At 38.8% G+C, this 22,165-nt stretch overlaps 1 protein-coding gene across 2 annotated transcripts in view; it reads right to left on the bottom strand.

Annotated features, from left to right (window-relative positions):
• The window catches only part of TEX9 (testis expressed 9), an 81,977-nt gene that overhangs the window by 51,752 nt on the left and 8,060 nt on the right, over positions 1-22,165 (bottom strand). For both annotated transcript variants that reach the window (XM_089667968.1, XM_089667975.1), the window contains 5 exons: positions 17,987-18,050; positions 12,358-12,437; positions 10,050-10,098; positions 1,654-1,742; positions 1,335-1,513 (listed from right to left, as the gene is read on the bottom strand). In XM_089667968.1, coding sequence (XP_089524094.1) covers positions 1,335-1,513; positions 1,654-1,742; positions 10,050-10,098; positions 12,358-12,437; positions 17,987-18,050 — 461 coding nt within the window. The remainder of the gene's footprint in view (positions 1-1,334; positions 1,514-1,653; positions 1,743-10,049; positions 10,099-12,357; positions 12,438-17,986; positions 18,051-22,165) is intronic.

Here is a 22,165-nt window from a genome sequence, read left to right as displayed (position 1 = left end):
CTATTTGGAGCTGCGCTATTTCAACTGCAAATTGCACGGTCATGCAACGTTGTACCCAAACGAAATTCATGTACTTTTTTTCCACACAAATAGAGCTTTTTTTTGTGGTATTTGATCTTGATTTTTATTTTTTACGTGATATAAATGAAAAAGACAGAAACTTTAGAAAAAAAAATGACGTTTTACTTTCTGTCATAAAAAATATGCAATAAATTCAAATTTAGTCATAAATGTAGGCCAAAATGTATTCTGCTACATGTCTTTGGGGAAAAAAAAAAATCCCGATATGTGTATATTTATTGGTTTGTGTGAAAGTTATAGTGCCTACAAACTATGATATATATATATATATATATATATATATATATATATATATATATATATATATATATATATATATATATATATATATAGGAAATTACGCAGCTTTTACTTTCTGACTGCCTGTCACATTTCCTGAGGTGCTAAAATACCAGATCAGTACAGAAAAAAAAACAAATTACCCCTTTTTGGAAAGTAGACACCCTAGGAATTTGCTGAGAGGCATGCTAAGTCAATTTTTTGTGCTAGAAAATTACTTTGAACCCCCAAACATATATTTTTTAAAGAAGAGGCCCTAGAGAATAAAATGGTGGGTTTCGCAATTGTTTTATGTCACACAGTATTTGCGCAGTGATTTTTCAAACACAAACATTTTTGAAAAAATTAATTTTTTTAATTTGAATGCACAAACACATAATATATTGATACACTTTGCATTGCAGGTGCAATAAGGTTTATTGCTCAGCAATGCAATGCTTACTTTGAACTGTCATGAATGGGTTAAGTTCATAACAGTTCAAAATACAGTGATCTGTAATTGTCTAAAGCTGGACACATGGTACAGAGTGCTGTGATTGGCCTAGTACATTTGAGAGCTGTGGGCCAATAACAGCTCACTAGAAACAGAAGGAAAGCTGTCATGGGTCAGATTGAGTCATAACAGCCTGCTAGCTATGCGATCACATGATCACCGGGTCCCAGTTACTGAGATCCACATTCTGCTGTGTCCGGTGGACACAGCGGTCATGGGGGGGGGACATGCTGTGCGCCCCAGCGGGGCACCACTGTGTATTAGTACAGGCAGAGCGATATACCAGTGCATTGCTTTGCCTGTAGCTGCCACCCGTCCGCTGTAAAAGTACTGTTGGTGGTCAGCAAGTGGTTATTTGATATTTTCAACAGGGAACTTTAGAGACATTACACACGTATAAATGTAACAATAACCAGAGATTCTGTTATAAATCTATATATAAACCTTTTCTTCTTCAGTGTTAAAACTGAAAGCCAAATACCTGCACCAATTTCATTGCTTATTCCTAGAATGACATCATCTTCAGTGTTTTCTGGCAGCTCTCCCTCCTCCAACTTAGATTCAATCTTGCTAATGGTTTTTGCAAGGGAGAAGTCTGTGATATCTGTAGGGATTGCAACGTCACTGGCAGCTTGTGTCTCGGTAGTTTTCGGTCGAGGTCTTGAAAGAAAAACAGAAACATGCCCTTCATCATAATGCACACATCGGTGATAAGGAGGAGCAAAAAACAAAGTTGCAAATCAGTGGTATCACAAATAAACAGAAATACATTTAAAAGGGTAGTTTTTTTTTTTTTTTACCTAGGCATTTGTTTTTTCCCATTGTTTGCAGAAAATGGCCTGCTCCGAGCTGATGACTTTGTGGATTTTGTATTAGGTTTACTGTCATTCTATAAAATGAAGAAGTTATCATTACACAGAAAGTCAGAATTATCAGTTTTTACATTGTACACTTACATTGACCTTGCAAGCCACTCTGTGTCCTCCCAGATGTCTGCTGCTCCTGAAAGTCTTAGCTGCCTCATACCTAATATGTATCCCAATACCCAAACAGAGTGGAAAGCAAAGTTTAGTTAGCTGATCGTTTACACTAGGCTACATTAAGAGATCAGTCACAACATTGCATTGCAATAATAATAATGACCCGCACATTACTGCAACATGCACTGGAGCATTGAAGCCATTGCGAATGGCTCCCCAACTCACCTCTAAACTTCATGTGCTCTGCAACACAGATTTACTAAAACTGGAGCACTCACAATCTGGTGCAGCTGTACATGGTAACCAATCAGCTTCTAACTTTGGCTTGTTCAATTAAGCTTTGGCGATAAAACCCGATATAACCCCCATGGTGTCCTGTATCTTGTGCTTGCCCTATGTTGCGCATGTGTTGTAGTGCACTGGGTGGGAATGGACCCTAGCAAAAGAAACAAAGAATGAATTGGCATGGTTTTGCCTACTGTCTTCAAAACGGGGAAATAATCCCTTGTTTTTTTTAGATCTGTGCTAGAATACTTTTTCCTTCAAAAAGGCATTTTGCACTTTGTAGTGTCTTAGAAGAAGGATTTTCCAGTTCCATCTTGCCCACTCTGCCCCAAGCTAACTAACCATCCTAATTTGTTGATTTCTTTTTCTGAATATTTAAAGAATAAGTCTACCTTTGGAACATGTAACATGTTCCCATAGCCGCAGCCGCCGCCCGCCCACCCCCCTCCCTCTGACATATAATACGGAGAGAAGTTTCCCGTACTGTCAGATTTGAAAACAGCATGGCCATGCAAGGCGCCGCCCACACAGCCATGTCACTCATTCACAGAGTTCCGTGAATGAGTGCCTACAAATCCAGACAGCCTTAGCGGCTGTCGGCTTGTAGTTTTCAATGAACTACCAAGGCACTGTGGAGCAACGTGGTAGTTCATTGAAGTATCCTGTCAGTATATGTGCTTGACCGTACATCCTGTACGGCAAGCAGATATTCTGACAGGTCTGCAGGAGATCTGCATGGCATCAGCGATCTACTGATTGCTGATGCAATGCTTTACAGGTTCCTTTGGACCAAAATAATAAATGCACATTTTTTCACCTGCAAAAAAATGTGCATTTATTATTTTGGTCCAAAAGGTGAATTTATCCTTTAAGGTGAAAGTAAACCAGCTTATCCTTTACAGCCAAGGAAGCTGCCATCTTGGCCTCTGTTTGATCTGCACTTGCAATGGTGCGGCAAATGTGATCAGCTATGACACCAGCCATTTGACAGTTTGGTTAAGAGCATAAGCAACTCTAAAAGTTATCATTCATGGCATGCCTTAAATGAAACAGTTTTGGGAAACAGTTAAAATGGATGGCTTTAGTTCCTTTTTATCGTAAGCATTCATCCCTGTATATTTAAATCCACAATTTTTATTTTCTGGATTATATTTTCATCAATATTTAAAGACATTCTACAGTGAACACAAAAGTAAAAAAGCAAGTATAAAAAGAATGTGGTTCTTTGCACAAACAAACCAAGCCGCTGTGCAAACCACACTTTTGTTCTAATGTGCTAAATTGAAAAAAAACAAATATTAACCAGGCATTCGAATTTTAAGAAACCTGTAATAGGTATGGTTGTTCCTAGAAGAAGTTGGTTTAATTTCCTTCCACTTAGAAAAACAAAAAAAAATGAATTTCATCAGGAGGGTCCCCTCCAATTATATGATTTTATCTACAGGGATTCCACAAGAAAATTATAAATTTTGTTAAATCCTTGCAAAACATTTCAAACTCAATATCATATTACTAGCACATACAAAAAGAAGCACAATAAAAGTTTAAGTTCAATAGTCATTTTTGCGCTTCTCTAGTGTTTAACTTTTGTCACTGCTTACACTATCCCACAAAAACATTTATTAACTTCACATTTTATATCTATGTTAACATATTTTACAGTGTTTTGCAATGTAGGCAGATCATCCACATCAGTCCCCATCCATGAAAGAGCCTAACCCACTGTGAATTAGTTTTTAAATTCTGTTTATACATGTATTTTATTTTATATGCTTTGTCCACAGCAACCAATGACCTTGGCATTATACTACCGTATCTCTTATGCTACTTACACACATTCCAAAGACCATGAAAAAACACTAGCCCGCCTATGTACTGTTTACAATTGTAATATTGATGTGATACCTATGTAAAAAAAATAAATCTCAAAATGTGCCGAATAAACAGAACAGTTATTTGTAAAGATGCCAAGTGTATCTTTTTGTGTCTGTTCCCAACTACAGTAGTCAATATCAATTTGAAACCACAGATCAATATTAGCATAGAAGTTGCCTATCTATAATATTTCCAAGACAGTGACCCATGCAGGACAAAAACCAGGTCCAGTAAAATGCTCCCCAGTGCTATATATCCAGCTTCTTCATTCAACCACCAGGAGGGAAGAGAAATACCCAGTATGGAGAATAAGTGGCTTTTGCAGTACTGAGTGCCTGAGAAGCCAATCACCAAGACCCAGTGATGTCACGTTGGGACCGAGAAAGCTGGTGTAAGTGCCAACCAGGGAAAACATTACAGTTTATACTGGGCTCTCTCTCTTATTTCCCACAGGCAAACAAAGTGGTGGGGCAGAGAGAGGGAAATATAGGCAGAGGGAGGATCACTTAAAGAGTAATTCCACTTTTGTTGAAAAAAGAAAAAAAAAAAAAAACCAAATCAAATTCCCTTCTGGGTGATTGATGTACATTGAAAGGCTTTTAACAAACTTTGTTGCAGACTTAACTTTTATTATTCTGGAGAAATAGCTGTTTGTTTGCGTGCATGTACAAAGTGAATCTGTATGGGAGTAGTTTTATCATTATCAACCATATCAATAACACAAAAAGGTGCTATTCCCATTCTGATAGAATGATAATCAATAACATTTGATTACTAAATATATAAATATAGTGAACATTGGTTACGACCATAAACCATATAAATATAGTCTCTGCACAAAATATTCATCATAAATCATAACGTCCATAAAATTCGTTTTATCCATTTAATGACCTTCTCTGAATTTTTACTCAAAATGTATGCCCAGCACCTGTGCGAAATTCCACTTGGTGTCTATTCGCCACCATGTGTGGTAAGATAAAAGGCTTACCAGATCTACTTCAATTCATGCATATCACATAATCAGGAAAGTTCAGAGGAAACGCTATGGGAGAAATCTCTTCTTTTGAAGTGTGTGTATTGTCACAATGATATTGTTCAACAAAAGAAGATCCTGGTGACATCTGTCTCCTCTGAACTGTCCTGATTATGTGATATGAATTAAAGTAGATCCAGTAAGCCTTTTATCTTACCACACGTGGTGGTGAATAGACACCAAGTGGAATTTCGCACAGGTGCTGGGAATACATTTTGAGTGAAAATTCACAGAAGGTCATTGGATGGATAAAATTAATTTATGGACATTATGATTTATGATGATTATTTCTTGCAGAGACTATTTTTATATGGTTTATGGTCGTAATCAAAAGTCACTATAATTATATATTTTGTAATATTCACGTTATTGATTATCATTCTATCAGAATGGGAATAGCAATTTTTTTTCATAGATATTTTTGTATACAGAGTGTTGGCACACTGTAAGAGCTGCTTCCCTGCACTATTATTTCTTCTTTTTTATCCTTCAGGGTTTTGGATGGTGCCCCATTTTGTATTTATTGTATAATTATCAACCAACTGCTGCATCTGCAAGGCTCTAATGAGGAAAAGTGCAGTGTCTGCATCCCTTTAAATGTGATTTCCTTTGGGACTATCTCACCAAATGACATTTTTTGTTGCAGGGGATGCTCAAAATTGAATTTGTATCCTAGTGCAGACTTCTGGGAAAATCAGTGAGCCAATCATACAAGCAGGAAATCACCATCTGTGTACAGAAAGCCTCCAGGTAGCCACATTGCATTGCATTGTATTTTACAGAGAATTACAGCGCTGCAGATTGAAAAGGAAAGGTCATTTTTAATAACATTCAATTACAATATGCCTTGTGTCGTAACTGTATTATATATATATATATATATATATATATATATATATATATATACACACACACACTTTTTTTTTTTTTTAATTCTTATTTATTTATTGTTTATTTGCTAATTTTTTTCCAACGAAAGTGGAGTTTTCCTTTAAGTGGATTTGTTACTTTATTCAGCATATAGCACTATCCTTTTACAAACGAAATTCCCACCAAGTTACTAACACAATCCTTCCCCTGAAGTACAAATAACATCAAAACAATATATAGTAACCTTGATTACCCTCTAATCAATAATTAGTGAATAAACATAAAGTCCAAAGCCCCAAAAAATCTATAAAAATATAAAAATAATAAACAAAAAACCAAAATCATCCCAAAAGCAAAAAACAAAATAAAGTCCCAAATGATGATTGTAAAAAAATCTTTATCTGTGATATCTTAATTCTTCATATCCCGAAATCCTTGTGATATACTTCAAACCAAATCTTCATATACCTCAAAGAAAAAAACTCAACATGTGTGATATCTTCAAAGAAAAAGGGGTATATAAAAACCGTGCCACACGTGTTTCATGCACATAAAAAATATATTAACGTGCCACCACAACCGTGAAAGAGGAAGTCCCTCAGCCTTAGGAGTCAATCCACTGCATACCACTAGCGGAAGTGTATAGTTGCCCTCAGAATGGTATCAAGGGTCTAAGTACTTCTTTCCAACCTTTGAATAATCCTTCAGCCTTTCAGCCGCTTCCCACAGACCTCATAAACAGACCAGGGATCAGTATGTGTCATAAAAATTATAGCACTTTATTGTAGTAACTTACATTCAAATAAGGTAACATCAGCTTCCACATCACAAACGATATGTTCACAATCCTGCCTCTCCTCATAAGTGTATAGATTCCACACTCTCTCACTCCCAAGAGGGAACCGATTGCCTGTGGTAAGACCCCAGTACCTCAAGGTCCCATGAGGATTCCAGGACGCCACAGCCGCATGTACCAGAATCAGAAATGGCCGCCGCCGCACTTCCGGAAGAGCGTCACTACGTCACCACGTCACGTGCCCCGGACGCGTTTCGTCACACCGGACTTTGTCAACAGGGATACGGACGTGTCTCCTCATTCCCCTTAAGTACCAACTAGGGCGGGGAAATAATCACCGCGGCCATCTTACATCCTGGAACATTGGGCATCCTCACTCTCCTATATGAGGCATATCAGGGACGGTGAGATGGAACACAGACAAGCCATTAGTCAGAACGGCAAAACTGTCACCAACACACCCCCCAATATATAAACCGCATTTTCACTAAGACAACATAATCCTTCATAGAGCTAATGTCAACCATAAGGGTTCAATAATAGACACATATACAGACAACTGTGTTTTAAAACTTTCTTCAAAGATACAGACAGGAATGGGTTCATCCCCACCAACAGTTGCCACCATCCTTCATGGATTCAAGGAATCCCAAAAGGCCAATTCATACGTGTTATGAGGAATTGTTCGAGGCTGGAGGATTACATTATACAATCAGAGTTGATTAAAAATCGGTTTGTGTCTAAAGGATATGATCCTACACAATTGGAGAAAATTAGATATAAAGTGAGTCAGAGTTATATAGGGGATAGGAAGATAAAGAACACTATAAGTAAAAGATGTCGTGATGGTAAAGAAAACAATGTAGTGGACTGTGCCTTCATCTCAAAATTTAGCTGTCAGTACAAAGGGGTAGAAAATATCATTAGGAAACATTGGCCTTTATTACATAAAGATCCCATGTTGGGAAAGATTTTACCTGGAAAACCTCGGTTTATCTATAGGAAAAGTGAGAACTTGCGAAACTTATTGGTAAAAGGGGTGATCTCTCCCCCTAAGAAGCCGAAGATGTTCGGACTCCAAGGTTTTTTTCCTTGTAAAAAGTGTAAAATTTGTAAAATCACAGGTATAAAAGAGAGGAAAATTACAACATTTACATCTTGTGTGACGGGAGAATCTTTTGCAATTAATAAATTTATTACTTGCAATACGAAATATGTGACTTATCTATTAGAATGTCCCTGTAAAATTCAATATGTTGGGAGAACTAAAAGAGATCTAAAAACTAGATTGAAGGAACATGTTGAAAATGTAAAAAAAGGGAAAAAAGAACACAGCGTATCCAAACATTTTCGTGAGTTTCATGGTTCGGATCCGAGCCTTCTAAAGTTTTGTGGTATCGATGTCCTGGAATCCCATTGGAGGGGGTGCAATAGGGTGCAGGAGATATCCAAAAATGAAACTTTTTGGATTTATAGGCTTAATACTTTAAAACCCAAGGGTCTAAATATTGAATTAGACCTAAATTGTTTTATTTCTGACCAGTAATTGAATGCTCACTATAACCAGGAATATAAATATATTATTAATTTTTTTTTTCTTTTAATATATATATTCTTTAATATATTTTTATTTTATTAAATTTTTCTATTTTATTTTTATTTATTAATTTTTAGTGTTCCATTGTATTTAGATTAGGTTATGATCATTTTTGAGTATTTACGATTATTGTTGTATTATTTAGGGTTTTTTATATATTGTTAGGGGGTGGAATACTTTTTAAAAGAGGATTCTTTGTTTACATGATGATTGGGAGGGAATAGAGTTGAATTTTAAAATTTATATATTTATTTTATAATACTTGTCTGTATATGGGTCTATTATTGAACCCTTATGGTTGACATTAGCTTTATGAAGGATTATGTTGTCTTAGTGAAAATGCGGTTTATATATTGGGGGGTGTGTTGGTGACAGTTTTGCCGTTCTGACTAATGGCTTGTCTGTGTTCCATCTCACCGTCCCTGATATGCCTCATATAGGAGAGTGAGGATGCCCAATGTTCCAGGATGTAAGATGGCCGCGGTGATTATTTCCCCGCCCTAGTTGGTACTTAAGGGGAATGAGGAGACACGTCCGTATCCCTGTTGACAAAGTCCGGTGTGACGAAACGCGTCCGGGGCACGTGACGTGGTGACGTAGTGACGCTCTTCCGGAAGTGCGGCGGCGGCCATTTCTGATTCTGGTACATGCGGCTGTGGCGTCCTGGAATCCTCATGGGACCTTGAGGTACTGGGGTCTTACCACAGGCAATCGGTTCCCTCTTGGGAGTGAGAGAGTGTGGAATCTATACACTTATGAGGAGAGGCAGGATTGTGAACATATCGTTTGTGATGTGGAAGCTGATGTTACCTTATTTGAATGTAAGTTACTACAATAAAGTGCTATAATTTTTATGACACATACTGATCCCTGGTCTGTTTATGAGGTCTGTGGGAAGCGGCTGAAAGGCTGAAGGATTATTCAAAGGTTGGAAAGAAGTACTTAGACCCTTGATACCATTCTGAGGGTAACTATACACTTCCGCTAGTGGTATGCAGTGGATTGACTCCTAAGGCTGAGGGACTTCCTCTTTCACGGTTGTGGTGGCACGTTAATATATTTTTTATGTGCATGAAACACGTGTGGCACGGTTTTTATATACCCCTTTTTCTTTGAAGATATCACACATGTTGAGTTTTTTTCTTTGAGGTATATGAAGATTTGGTATGAAGTATATCACAAGGATTTCGGGATATGAAGAATTAAGATATCACAGATAAAGATTTTTTTACAATCATCATTTGGGACTTTATTTTGGACCTTTTGTTTTTTGCTTTTGGGATGATTTTGGTTTTTTGTTTATTATTTTTATATTTTTATAGATTTTTTGGGGCTTTGGACTTTATGTTTATTCACTAATTATTGATTAGAGGGTAATCAAGGTTACTATATATTGTTTTGATGGGATTTGTTACTTTGCCCTGCATATGATTTTAATGTCCTTATGAAATTCACACAGAAAAACACATCTAATCTAGAAGGAAGCACATTAACCCGTCAGTATGTTTCTGTAACATGAGGAGAAATTGGGTGAACCACAGGAAACCCAAACATCTCAGAAGAACATACCAACTCCATGAAACATACCAATCTATTTCTTTCCCTAAAGTCACAGATTTTGCTAGTTGCCAAGAAATCTAACCCAATAAGAATAAATCAATGCTTTACATTTGAAAAACCTTGCATTAAAAAAAATTATTCCAGTTTTTAAAAATCAAGCCTGTAAAAATATAGATACAAGTGAACCATTTCCATACCGTATTCCGTGGAAGGGTTAAAGTTGGTACTTCAGGGGACAACAAATACCTAACAGATATTAAAAAAAAAATAGAAAGAAGGATGACATATAACTTTTTCACCAAATATCTGAAGTCATGATGCTTGGAAACATGGGAAAGATCTAAAGAGATTGGTTTGTGGTAACTTTCATTTAAAGTTTTATTTATATACATTTTGAAATGGTTTTATTTTTTTTTACACAATTGTTGTTTTAAAAATAACTATTTAATATATGATAATGAGGTTCTGGGGCACAACGAGTATTTTTAGACATAGCAGCGCAGAAACAGTTTACACTGAGGTTCATTTTGTATTGCTGAAATCTCAGATGGAGCTGGATAGAGGGATTAGTTGCTGCTCTATTTCTGTTATGTGTGTAAATGTAAGCTTGGGCTGTTTAGCAATGCAGACAAGGCTGTTTACATGAAAGAACCAGAATATTTTATTAATTCCAAAGGAAAATTATTAAAAGGGAAAGTGTTTAGTAATTGAGTTTACACCTGCTTAGGCTGAGTTCACACTGCTTCGACTCCAAAGTCGTGAGACTTGCTTGCGACTTAAGTGATTTAACATTGCAGTCTATGGTACTCAAGTCACACCAAACTAGTGCAAGAACTTTTTTTTTTGTTGTTGTTGTTGCAACTTGAGTCGTATTTATTGACAGCACCTATTGAAATTAGTGTGGTTTGACTTGTCATGCGACTATGTGTCACAAAGTAGGAAATGGGTCACCAGCACAACAAGGATTCTCGAAACGGGTCCAAAGCTTTATTCAGTAGTCACCTCATATTATAAAGGCAACGTTTCGGAACCACGCAGGGCCCTTCCTGATGAAGGGGCCCAGCGTGGTTCCGAAACGTTGCTTTTGTAATAAGATGTGACCAGTGAATAAAGCTTTGGACCCATTTGGAGACTCCTTCTCACAAGAGCTTAATAATTAAGATCTAGTGTTTGTGCTGGCCAGTCAATCAAAGAAAGTACCTTCACAAGGGGCAGAATCATGCTGCGATCCGTTTTCTCTGCAGGGGATCTGTCTACTGATCCCTGCTGAGCAGGCGTATAACAGATTTATGTCCGCTCTGCTTTAGCAGAACGAACACGGATACAGCAGGCTCTCCTCTATAGGCGGTTGGATGCAAATGGACTGCCTGTCCGTTTACACCTGACTGTCATCTGATCCGATCTGCTAGATGGAAGGGGATCCCCATCCGTCTGTTTTTCGCGGATCAGATTGGATGTCAGAGGGTGTAAACAGACATGTCTGTTTACATCCGCTGCTTCACAGAGGAGAATGGAGGTTCCTATTGGACCCACCTGAAAAACAGCCAGGTGGACCTGACTGGAAGCTTCATATGAAAGTGGCCATATAGATATGTTTCAGAATATTGTCCTGCTGCATGAAAACAATTGCTACAGTCAAGCACTGACCACAGGGGATGGCAGTTTGTTGTAAGACAGAGTGTTAACTTTTCAGGTTTATTATTGTTTATACATTGTGTACATCTCCAGCCTTACCAGCACCAAATCTATCCCATACCACTAGAGTTCTTCTATCATGCTTGACAAAGGCCATCAAGGCCTAAGGCTTTTATTTCTTCTACAGCCCACATATGTTCTGCTCCTTCATCAATAGACCCCTAGGTGTGTGGTATTTGGATCAAGTAGTGAATGTAACTTTCTACAAACACTGAGGATACTGAGGTGAAATGTTCAGAGAGTAACCTAAAGCACATGATCTACCAGGGTATAATCCCAAAACTCGAACAAGGAAGGTATGTAGATATGTGGGACTTTAATTATATCACAAGTGACCATATGATTTCTACAAACATTCTCTGCTGGTGAACCAATGCCATTTAAAATACATGCACCTGTAATTTTCAACTGCAGTGAATGTTAAGAGATTGTCAAATCTGCTGTTTCATAAATAAGACCCTTAGTCTTTTCCTCCATCCATGATATTTTTCCCTGTCACCTACCACAGTTTTCTTATATTTTGCCCTTTTTATCCCTTGCTTTCTATTTGCAATTTTCAGATCTGGCTTCTATTTCCTTGAAACTCTACTATTGAGGGCAACATCCTGGAGTCATCTTTCCTCTGCTGCAGATTAAATCCTAATTCCAAATTTACTATGGCTTTAAATAGTTTGTTGGGGCCAAGATGGCCACAACAAACCATTTCATTCAATAACAGAATTGCCTGCTGAGCGTGCTGTAAAAAAACAAATAACAAAAATCTCAACCCTATTAAACTGTATATAAAAAAAACAAAACAAAAACACTAACCTCAGGCTTTCATCCTCATCTTCATCAAAAAGTTTAACCTGTGTCAGTGCTGGTTGTGATAGCAGCTCATGTTGCTCTCTCTGAAAGAAGGAAAAATGTTAACATTTGCTTTTGCAGCAATTAGGACAAGAAATACAATTTTTCAGGATAAGCTTTCGGGGTGTACCCCATTCTTCAAGGTCCAAGCAGTACTAATAATTGGACCTTAAAGAAGGGAGTACACTCCGAAAACGTGTCTTGAAAAATTGCATGTTAGTGCAAATTAAAAAAAGGTATCACAGACAGTACTCAATTGGTTTTGTTGTAAGTACACTAATACAGCTATAATCACCTCAAGCAGGACTAGAAACAAACTATTACATATTCTGTTCTTCCTCCCTTGTTTAAGCTGAACTCCTCCAACTGAAGCATGCCATACAAGTAGAATCTAACTTGGCTTCTGTCTTCTTCTCTCACAAGCATATAACTGACATTGTACATTGTAGTTTACGAAGGGTTTGATCACGGTCACGTATGTGGCATTAAAAGACCACTTTTTGTTGAGATTCCTGTTAACTTTTAAAGCACGATGGGAGAGGAATATAGGCAGTATTTCAGATTACTTTTGGAAAGATATGTTACAATCAGTGCAATAGGTTTGTCTCTGTCCTTCACATGCATGGATTCAGCTATATATTCTACATAGAGTGTATAGAACTCCTAAATCATTAAATACAATTGGGGTGAGAGATAACCCGTATTGTAATAGGTGTGGTCACTCTTCAGGATCCCTTATCCACCGTAAGTGGAGATGTCCCAAGTTGAAGAAATCTTGGGCTGAGGTGGTAGGTACCTTAAATGGCATATTGGGGACTATTAACCTACTAGAAGCTCTTACGTGACTGTTAGGCCATATTGATTCTTCCTCTATTAGCCATGAGCTTTCTTTAGAACTTGTAGGTAGATTGCACTAAAATGGGCCTCCCCTCACCCACCAATTCTTCTGAGTGGATAACAGATCTAAATAGCTATATTTCTTATGAGAAAACATACTTATTATCTGAGAAATTCTATGCATAAATGTAATGCTATATGGCCTCAATGGATGAAACATATGTTCTCTTTTTGTTAGGTCCCGTTATTTTATTTTTTGATTTTGAGGGGGGGTATGTTTTTTTTTCACTCTGGTTTAAATATTATGTATTATTGATATTTCCTTTTCTTAGCTTTGTCTTCCATCCTGTGTAGCGGATTGTCCCAATGGTGTTAATGTATAAAATGTTGTTTAAATGAATTTCCCATTTAAACATAAAAGGAAAAAAAGAAAAGCTGAACTCCTGGAATTAATTCACCTTGACCTCTGATCATCACTGTATGAGCTACCACAGTAATAGCCACGATCCTTCAGGTCCCCTCAGGTTCCGTGCAAGCAGCTTACCCTCTGCACGCCGACCACTGGGGGTCACTTGCTTGTCACCACCACCATTCATAGAGCACCTTGGGTTTTTTTTTTCAATGAACAAGACATACTTTGATTGGATGAGGTGAAGAGGAGGAGTGGTGACACCACAATCTCTATGTCATCCTACATTGATTTTGAAGTTCCCCATCACATTCAAGAAGGCATGTATACAGTAGATTTTGCCAAGCTGGACCAATATAGGTATGCAATACAAATAATTCCTGGAATTCAGATTTAACTTTTATAACTGCTTCCCACTTTGAGTTTAGGCGACTTCTGGGGTCTGCACTCCATTTCTCAGCAGAGTGGCAAACCTTTTGTCCCAGCACTTGCTGTTTGGCTGATTCTGCTCAGTGTAGTTGACCCTAGCAACTATTTATGACCTAGCATCTTCATGTTTTATTGGTCTCATCTTTAGCTCCCTTTTTTTTTCTAGTTTATACTATGCTGTTCATTCTGACTGACTTGCTCAAGGTTTCGCAACCCCATTCCCCCTGCACTATCCTGTTCATACCCAAGTTGGTCTCTCTTACACGACAGCTATCCAGTTAATGCATTCAGTCCCTCAGCTTGTTGCTTGGTTCCCCACTTCTGTCTTCAGCTGCAGTGTTAGCTTGCCATCCATTTGCTTGTTCTCTGATTATATTAATCCTTAAGTTTCCCTTTTGTGGTGCAACTTAGAATCTTGTCATTGGTACATGATGTCTGCAGAGCAATTAAGATGGGGGGAGGCAATTAAGGACTAATAAAATGCTTGCAGTGTATGTGAAATGGCACCGCTGTAGGCAGATGACCTTGCTCAAGCCATTTGTCAATAGTTGTGCTTGGATCTAAATCTTCAGCTCCTCCTTTACCAGTGCGATTAGTTATCAACCATGATCCTGTTCACTGTTTCTAGCCTAGAAGTGTCCAATTCTGCAAACCCTGGCAGTCTCTTGCCAGTCCTGATAATCATGCTGGCCACACACTAGTCAGAAAATCTTTTGAATGGTATTTCGAAAAACAAACACATGGTCATGACAGCAAATGATATTGCCATCATGCATTGACCAAATTTCGAAACGATAAATCGTTCAATGAACATAAATTAATCTATTTTTCACCCATTTTTGCTTTTGGGTCACATATGCACAGTATCAACAGTTACATTTTTAACAGGCTAGAAATACATTAACCTTTCGATTTATTATCTGTTCGGAAGAACTTTTCCAAAAACTTTTCCTTTTGATTTGTGCCCATTAACTGATCAAAATACAAACAAACTATCCAAATGAGATTTTTTAATGATTTTTAGTCTAATGTATGGCCGCCATAAAAGTATTTTCACAAAGGGGATTTCAGCATTGGAAACCTACATATTTCTCTTATGACACCATTCCTCCAAGGGTCAACTACCAAGGCTTAGTTAAGATTCAGAGCAAATCCTCTGTCCCCCTTGTTGTACGTGCTTGCGGCGGAACCCCTAGCAATTTTGCTCAGACGTCATTGTGATATTAGCCATTATTTACCATCCTTACGGCACGCATCCAATCATGGGCAAGGCTCCCACTGGGGGTTATGGGAAGGATTAACATCGTTAAAATGATCCTCCTGCCTAAATTCCTTTACATATGCTGGCACTCCCCGATACTGCTACCCCTAAAAACCTTCAAAACACTTGAAGGAGCTCTTAAAGCGTTCATCTGGGGATCGGGTAGACACAAGCTCTCCTGGCTCGTACTCAAGAACCCCACTACAATGGGGGGAGCAGCCCTCCCGGATTTTCATGCTTACTATCTGGCGGCACAGCTTTCCCATTTCTTTTCACCTAGCTAAATCGGAAATCCTCACTATCCCTAACCCTGAGATTTGGTCTTCTAGGGGAATCATATATGTCCATCAGGTGGTTGCACCCTCTGGGCCGAAGCCGTTACAAACCTTAAAAGAGGAATTTGACCTCCCTAACCATATGTTATTTAGATATCTACAGCTTTATCATGCCTTGCGGGCCCAATTTCCAGAGCCAGCTCCTGTACCTCAACCCATAACTTTGATAGATGTGGTGCTTGGGTCCGAGCCTACCAAGCCGATTTCGGTTTTATATACTGCATTGTGTGGTGGAGGGGGCCAAATCCCGCTGGGAACCAGATATCGGGCCATTGGAGACAGAGATCTGGGATGAGATATTGGAGGGCACCAAGTTGGCTTCACCGAGACTCCCCAATAGACTTATTCAGCTCTATATAGTGCATCAAGCTTACCTTACCCCACTTCAGGTCTCTAAATTTTGTCCTAAGCAGATCCCTCTTTGCCCCTCATGCCTCAGGGACCCTGGTACCTTTTTTCACCTCATATGGTCCTGTCCAATTATTCAGATGTACTGGGAACAAATCATCAAGTTCCTGCTTGATCACATGGGCTCACCTCTACAATAAGATCCCAGGATGTGTCTTCTTGGTCTCCTCCCAGACCTGTCCGAGGATAAATTCCTTGTTACCCTCTTACATGAATCGCTATTTAGTGCCTGAAAATTAGTTGCACGCTACTGGATGCAAACAATCGTCCCTACTCTTCTGTTATAGTTGATTGAAGTTAATTCAACTCTTCTGTACAAGAAACGTATTTATATCCACATAGGATGCCCCACGAAGTATAACAAGATATGGGATAGATGGCTTGCTTCACCTACCACCTATGCAACCTGATGTAATGGCGATATTCATGGCTGGATTTCCAGCCCACCCCCCCCCCCCCCCATTGAATTCTGTATCACTTTACCCACAGGCACTCAATATCAGTGCACTTTGCCATGTTGTTTGATCTATATGTTTGTGGTCTCATTTTTTTTAGTCATTCCAAATTCTCCTGGATATGCTCCCTGTTTCAAAACATGTAATCTCCTACTGCTGTAACAAGTGTCATTGATGTACCATGTTTTTCTTTTACTTTTGTACCTGTTCTTCATTACAATAAAGTTTGTTTAATGTTAAGAATCAGAACAAATGGCCATAATCCACGCCAGTTATGACTGATAAAATCTGATTGGCTGGTAAGGCTTAAAGCATATCTAAACCCAAAAACAAAAATGTAATATATTGTAGATTGCCAGTCACCACCTGGGTGGCTCTACTCTATGGAGGAGAAAGTGATAAATAGCAGCAATGTCAAAATGCTATAATGTGAATGAAGCCTTAGGGTAAGGCATCACTCAGCACCAGCAGCTTTGAAAGCTGGTGCATTGATAAACACATGACAGCAGTTCTAATCAATCTGCAGACTAAAACTAAAAAAATACTTACAACAGAACTAAACCAACCCATCCTTTGGAAGCTGCCATCTTAGCCTCTGTTTGATCTACAATTGCCATGGTGCTACACATGTGATCAGTTATGACACCAGCCACCTGGTGGCTTGACAATTTAGTTGAGAGTCCAACCATTCACACTATGCCATTATCAATCAGAGTATGCCTTGAATGCAACTGCTTTGGGAAATCATTAAATCTATGGGGTTTGTTTTATTTTATGTTGGTTTTAGACCTGTGACATGCATTTGATTCCTGCTGCATAAGTGCTAATTGCAAAGAGAAAGACACAAATGGCCATTACAATGATCAAAGAATCACTGCTGACAGGTGGACAAAATTGCAGAATTATTCTACGGTACTCGAATCTGAGAAGTATTATGATATTTGGTATGGTACAATTTTTTTAATCTTTGACCTACAAAGCATAGAAGATTAGTCTTTTTGTGTATCTTGAGCCTTTTAAAAAAATGTACTATGGTTGGTTTTCATTCTATTCCAATAAAATATTTTATAATAAAACATTTTCTGGATGACCAAACAGTATGATCAATGTACTTTACGTCTTGACCCGTTCTAGTAGGAAAGTGATATGAGAACCTTAGGACTTTATTGGGGGTTTACCTGCCATTGATATTCCATTTGTTTATTACATTTACTTTCATTACCAGCCAAGAAATTAAAACAAAAGGAGAACTGATGTTTGGTAAAAAGCTGTCTTTTCAGATTCCCATTTTCAACCACAAGGCTCCATTCTTACATGTCAAATTAACTTTTTTTCTGTGGACATATTTTTCCTGAATAATGTTTCACACTTTTCAAACCATAAACTATAGACAACTGAAGGGTGAAATTCCACTTGGATTTTGTGCTGACAGAGATAAACACCTGCATACTGTACTTACCATCACTTCTTCAGCTTTGCGAACAAGCTCAGCTGTTTTTGCCTCCAACTCAGCATTCAGGCGCCTATATAAAGAAAAATACAATGGAATTTGGATCATTAATATCAATTTCTACTCTTTTTTTACATTGTTCGGAGCTGAAAATTTCTTTTTTTTTTTTTTTTTTTAACTGGCGGTGATTAATTCTGGGAATCACAAGACCATGGTACAGCAATACAATCCCAGATACAGCAAAGTAATCTAATAAATGATGATAAAAAGGTGGAGGATATTTTCGTATATGTTTGGAGCACTGGATGTTTCACGGCGTGCCCTGAAGATTTACGGTGTGTTTTTTTCCCTGAGTTTTTGGGACTGCCATATATATATTTTTTGGAACCGAGTCACTTATTGATTTTTTTGGGACTGAGTCACTTTTAATGTACCATACACATCATCATTATTGATGTATTCACCTTTGTCACCAGCACTTTATAGCCTTTTGTGCTGCTGTTATTGTCATTTGTCATTTTTTTGCACCCATTCACGTTTTTTGGATATGTTATGTTTTAACTTGGATGAGGTGTATATTTTTTATTCAGTTTATTGTATTTAGGTTTCTACTGTTCATTTACTAAGTAGCGCTTCACTAAGTAGCGCAGCACCCTTTCACTCCTTTAACTGCACATGACCTCTCTCTGTAATCTGAGAAACTACATATTCTACAACCCCTGGTTTTGCAGTCTACCACTGGTGAAGTGCCGCAATTAGATTTGGCACAGCCACAAAGCGGTAGAACATTTACAGAGAGATCCCAATGATAGAGATGTGTTTTCATCACGTGCACTCACTGTGACCCAGAAAAAGAGGTTGTTTGTTACTTTAGCAAATAGGGACAAGCTAGGTGAATGATGATATGGACATAGGTGAATTGATGAGCCATAACACTGCAAACCGCAGCCACAACATGTGAGCCCATCAATACAAGGTAAGGAAAACAAATGACACAGGGAATATAACTACAGTATTACCTAGTTAAAGTAATATTAAAGGCTTAATTAAAAAAAAAAAAAAAAAAAAATCAAACAAACACTGGTATTGTGCAATGGTTTGGCACAGAGCAGCCCAGATCCTCCTCTTCTCGGATCCCTCACTGGCGCTCCTGGCCCCTCTCTGCTGTTGGGTGCCCCCACAGCAAGCACCTTGCTATGGGGACATCGATTGCTCTGTGTGTCAATTCACACATGGAGCCGTGGCTTGGCCCTGCCCCCTCTTTCTTCTTAATGGCTCACTTGCCGTGCGTGACAGCTCCGGAGCCAATGGTTCCCGCTGCTGTCTCAGCCAGTGAGGAGAGGGAGTCCCAGGATTGCCTGACTCCAGTGCCCATCACTGGATCGAGAGTGTGCTTAGGTGAGTATTAGGGGGGCTAGGGGAGCTGCTGCACAAAGAAGGTTTTTTACCTTCGTGCTTTGAATGCACGAAGGTAAAAAACTTGAGCCTTTACAACCATTTTAAAACAACAAAACAATGAAAGTGTACAATACCTTTAAAGAGTAATTGAACTATAGAAACTGTGCCCAAAAAAAAAAATATATATATATATAGGCAGTTGGAGGGCAAAGGACTAAGTAACTAGTATCACTTATGGTCTCCCTGATCTTTACCCCACTAAGGACTTCCAGTGCCTTGTCTCTCTGTATTATTGTAGTCATATTCCTTGAGTCATTTGTTTGGTGGAGGCAAGATTTTGCTTCCTCGTGACAGAGCCTCCAGCAAAAACAGTGATCAGCACAGTAATGACTTCAGTAGTGACTTCATCAAATCTTGGGAGACTAGGGGTAAGGCGCTACTGCCTCTAACAACATACCCTGCAGATAAGAATGAAGACACAGGAGTGCCTAGGCACACTCACAAATACTCACAAAAATAAAAAGTAAGGAGTCAATAACTGTTTTTGCAGGAAGGTATGTGCTGGCATTCTTGGGAGTAGGGACAATGTCCCTTAAGGGCTTCTTTACACCATGTCCATTGAGCTGCATTATTAACACTGTACATGTATGGTGTGAACAGGGCACACCAAAAACAATTGTTTCTATGTGCCCTGTTCACACTACACATGTGCAGTGGTATGCAAAAAAGTGCAGCTCAATGGATATGGAGGCTTACTTACTATAGAAGTTGAGAATGTTCACACACAAGCCAGGATGCAGATTCATTTCAATTATCCAAATAAGTAAAAAGCTATTTTTTTATTATTTCATATATACATGACTGGATAATTTAAGAGAAAGGACTTTTTTTGTGTGAACATCCCAATTTATTAAAGGATAAGTTTAACTTTTCAAAAAACAGAATAAATGCACATCTTTTTTGCAGGTAAAAAAAATGTGTATTTATTTTTTTATTGGGATCCTGTAAAGCATTGCATTGCTATGCGGGACTCTTGCAGACTCTGTGAGTAAGCCGTCTGCATGTACCTCGAACAAGCAGGCAGTTTTAAACTACCACAGTTCTCAACAGCACCCTGGTAATTCATTGAGAACAACCTGACAGCCGCTGTCACATCAGGGACTTCGGGGGGAGTCGGGGTGAGGGGCCAGCTGCAGCAGTAACATGTTACATGTTACACTCAGAATATAGGTGTCGCATGTTAGAAAAGGTGAACTCATCTTTTAAAGTGCATGTAAACCTTAAATATGAAGTATAAACAAAGCATATCTCTCTATAATGTGTACTCATCTCTATTAAAGTATACTAAAGGCCAATCATTTTTTTTTTAAGTTTTGGATAGAGTGAAGAGGGATTAGAACCCCTGTCAGGTTTTATTGATGTCTGTGTCCCCATTAAAGAGATTCACCCTCTCTTTTTGTCCTGTTTACCATTATCATTGAATCCTTAATTTTGGATTGTCCCCAGAAAAGTAACAGAGGGGAGATCTTTCAATGGGGGCATTAGTTCTGGTGACCTAGGGGGTCCACAAGGAATCCCCTTAATTTGCAGGAACTTCTTATCACTTCCTGTTTGACTATGGGACAGGAGTGAAGGGATATCTCCGCAATGGGACACAGATGGCAAAAAAAAAAACCTGACGGGTTATAACCCTCCCTTACTCTACCCAAAATGAAAAAAAAAAAAATTTGCCTAAAGCTTTACTTTAAGAGTACTAAGTGTCAATTGTATCTGCTGCTTTGTTCCTCTGCCATCAGCATGAATCACTTCTGACAAGTTGTCTGGACACCAAGAGAAAAATGGAGACAGGGGAGGGACCTCCAGCAGATTTACAGCCTCAGCTCTGTTCCTGTGAGGTGTGTGAAGGAGGATATGTCTCTTCTCTCCAATTAGCTCTCAGGGCTCTTCTCACTAAACTCTGCAAAGTGTCATTTCAGCTCTCCACTCCCTTTTTCTGACATCCCTGCTTTATAAATTCTGGACTTTGAACAGATATAGAGATGAGAGGGCCACAGATAAACAGGTACAACTTATGTAGAAGGATTTGTTTCATCTCTGTGTATCACCTGAGAGCAAAAGCGATTTCTCCTGCGCTCTGGGACCCAGGCCGGTGGTGAGTAGATGGAATTAAAACCTCCAGAGAAGCGGAGAAGTGGAGAGATACTCCACCGGAGTATCCAAGGTCGTGCAGCTCCAAACCAAGGCTGGGGAAGCCCGAACAAACTGCGAAGTGAAACAACAAGAAGCGCACCAACCTTGTGCATTACCTCAGTAACCAAAATTTATTTAATGAAGGAAAGGTACTCACAAACAGCGAATAAAAACAGGCATGTAAGTCCACCAAGGGACTTCAAAGGTAAGAGGCCAGCGCGAATCCCATCATGGGTGTAGGTACTCAGTCCAGCTGACGCGTTTCGAAGGTCATGCCTTCTTCCTCAGAGCTGACTCAGCTCTGAGGAAGAAGGCATGACCTTCGAAAATTTTGGTTACTGAGGTAATGCACAAGGTTGGTGCGCTTCTTGTTGTTTCACTTCACCTGAGAGCAGCCAGTTCACTGGGTATATGTAAGGGTTTACAACCACTTTAAGGCCTCATATACACTGTGTTTTAACCCCAGTGTACAAGGCTCTGGCGTTTAGTTGCAGGTGGAAGGTCCAGCTGATGAAAGGCTGACAGATGCTGCAGCTGGATGGTGCACCCAGTGGTACTTATGTTTAGCACAGTATGCGCCCAAGGGGCGAATGCCCAGAA

The sequence above is a fragment of the Staurois parvus genome, unplaced genomic scaffold (genome assembly GCF_062004578.1).
Source record: "Staurois parvus isolate SC_StPar_1 unplaced genomic scaffold, SC_StPar_1.0 ptg000054l, whole genome shotgun sequence".
NCBI lineage: Eukaryota > Metazoa > Chordata > Amphibia > Anura > Ranidae > Staurois > Staurois parvus.
This window is presented reverse-complemented; position numbering and strand designations above follow the sequence as displayed.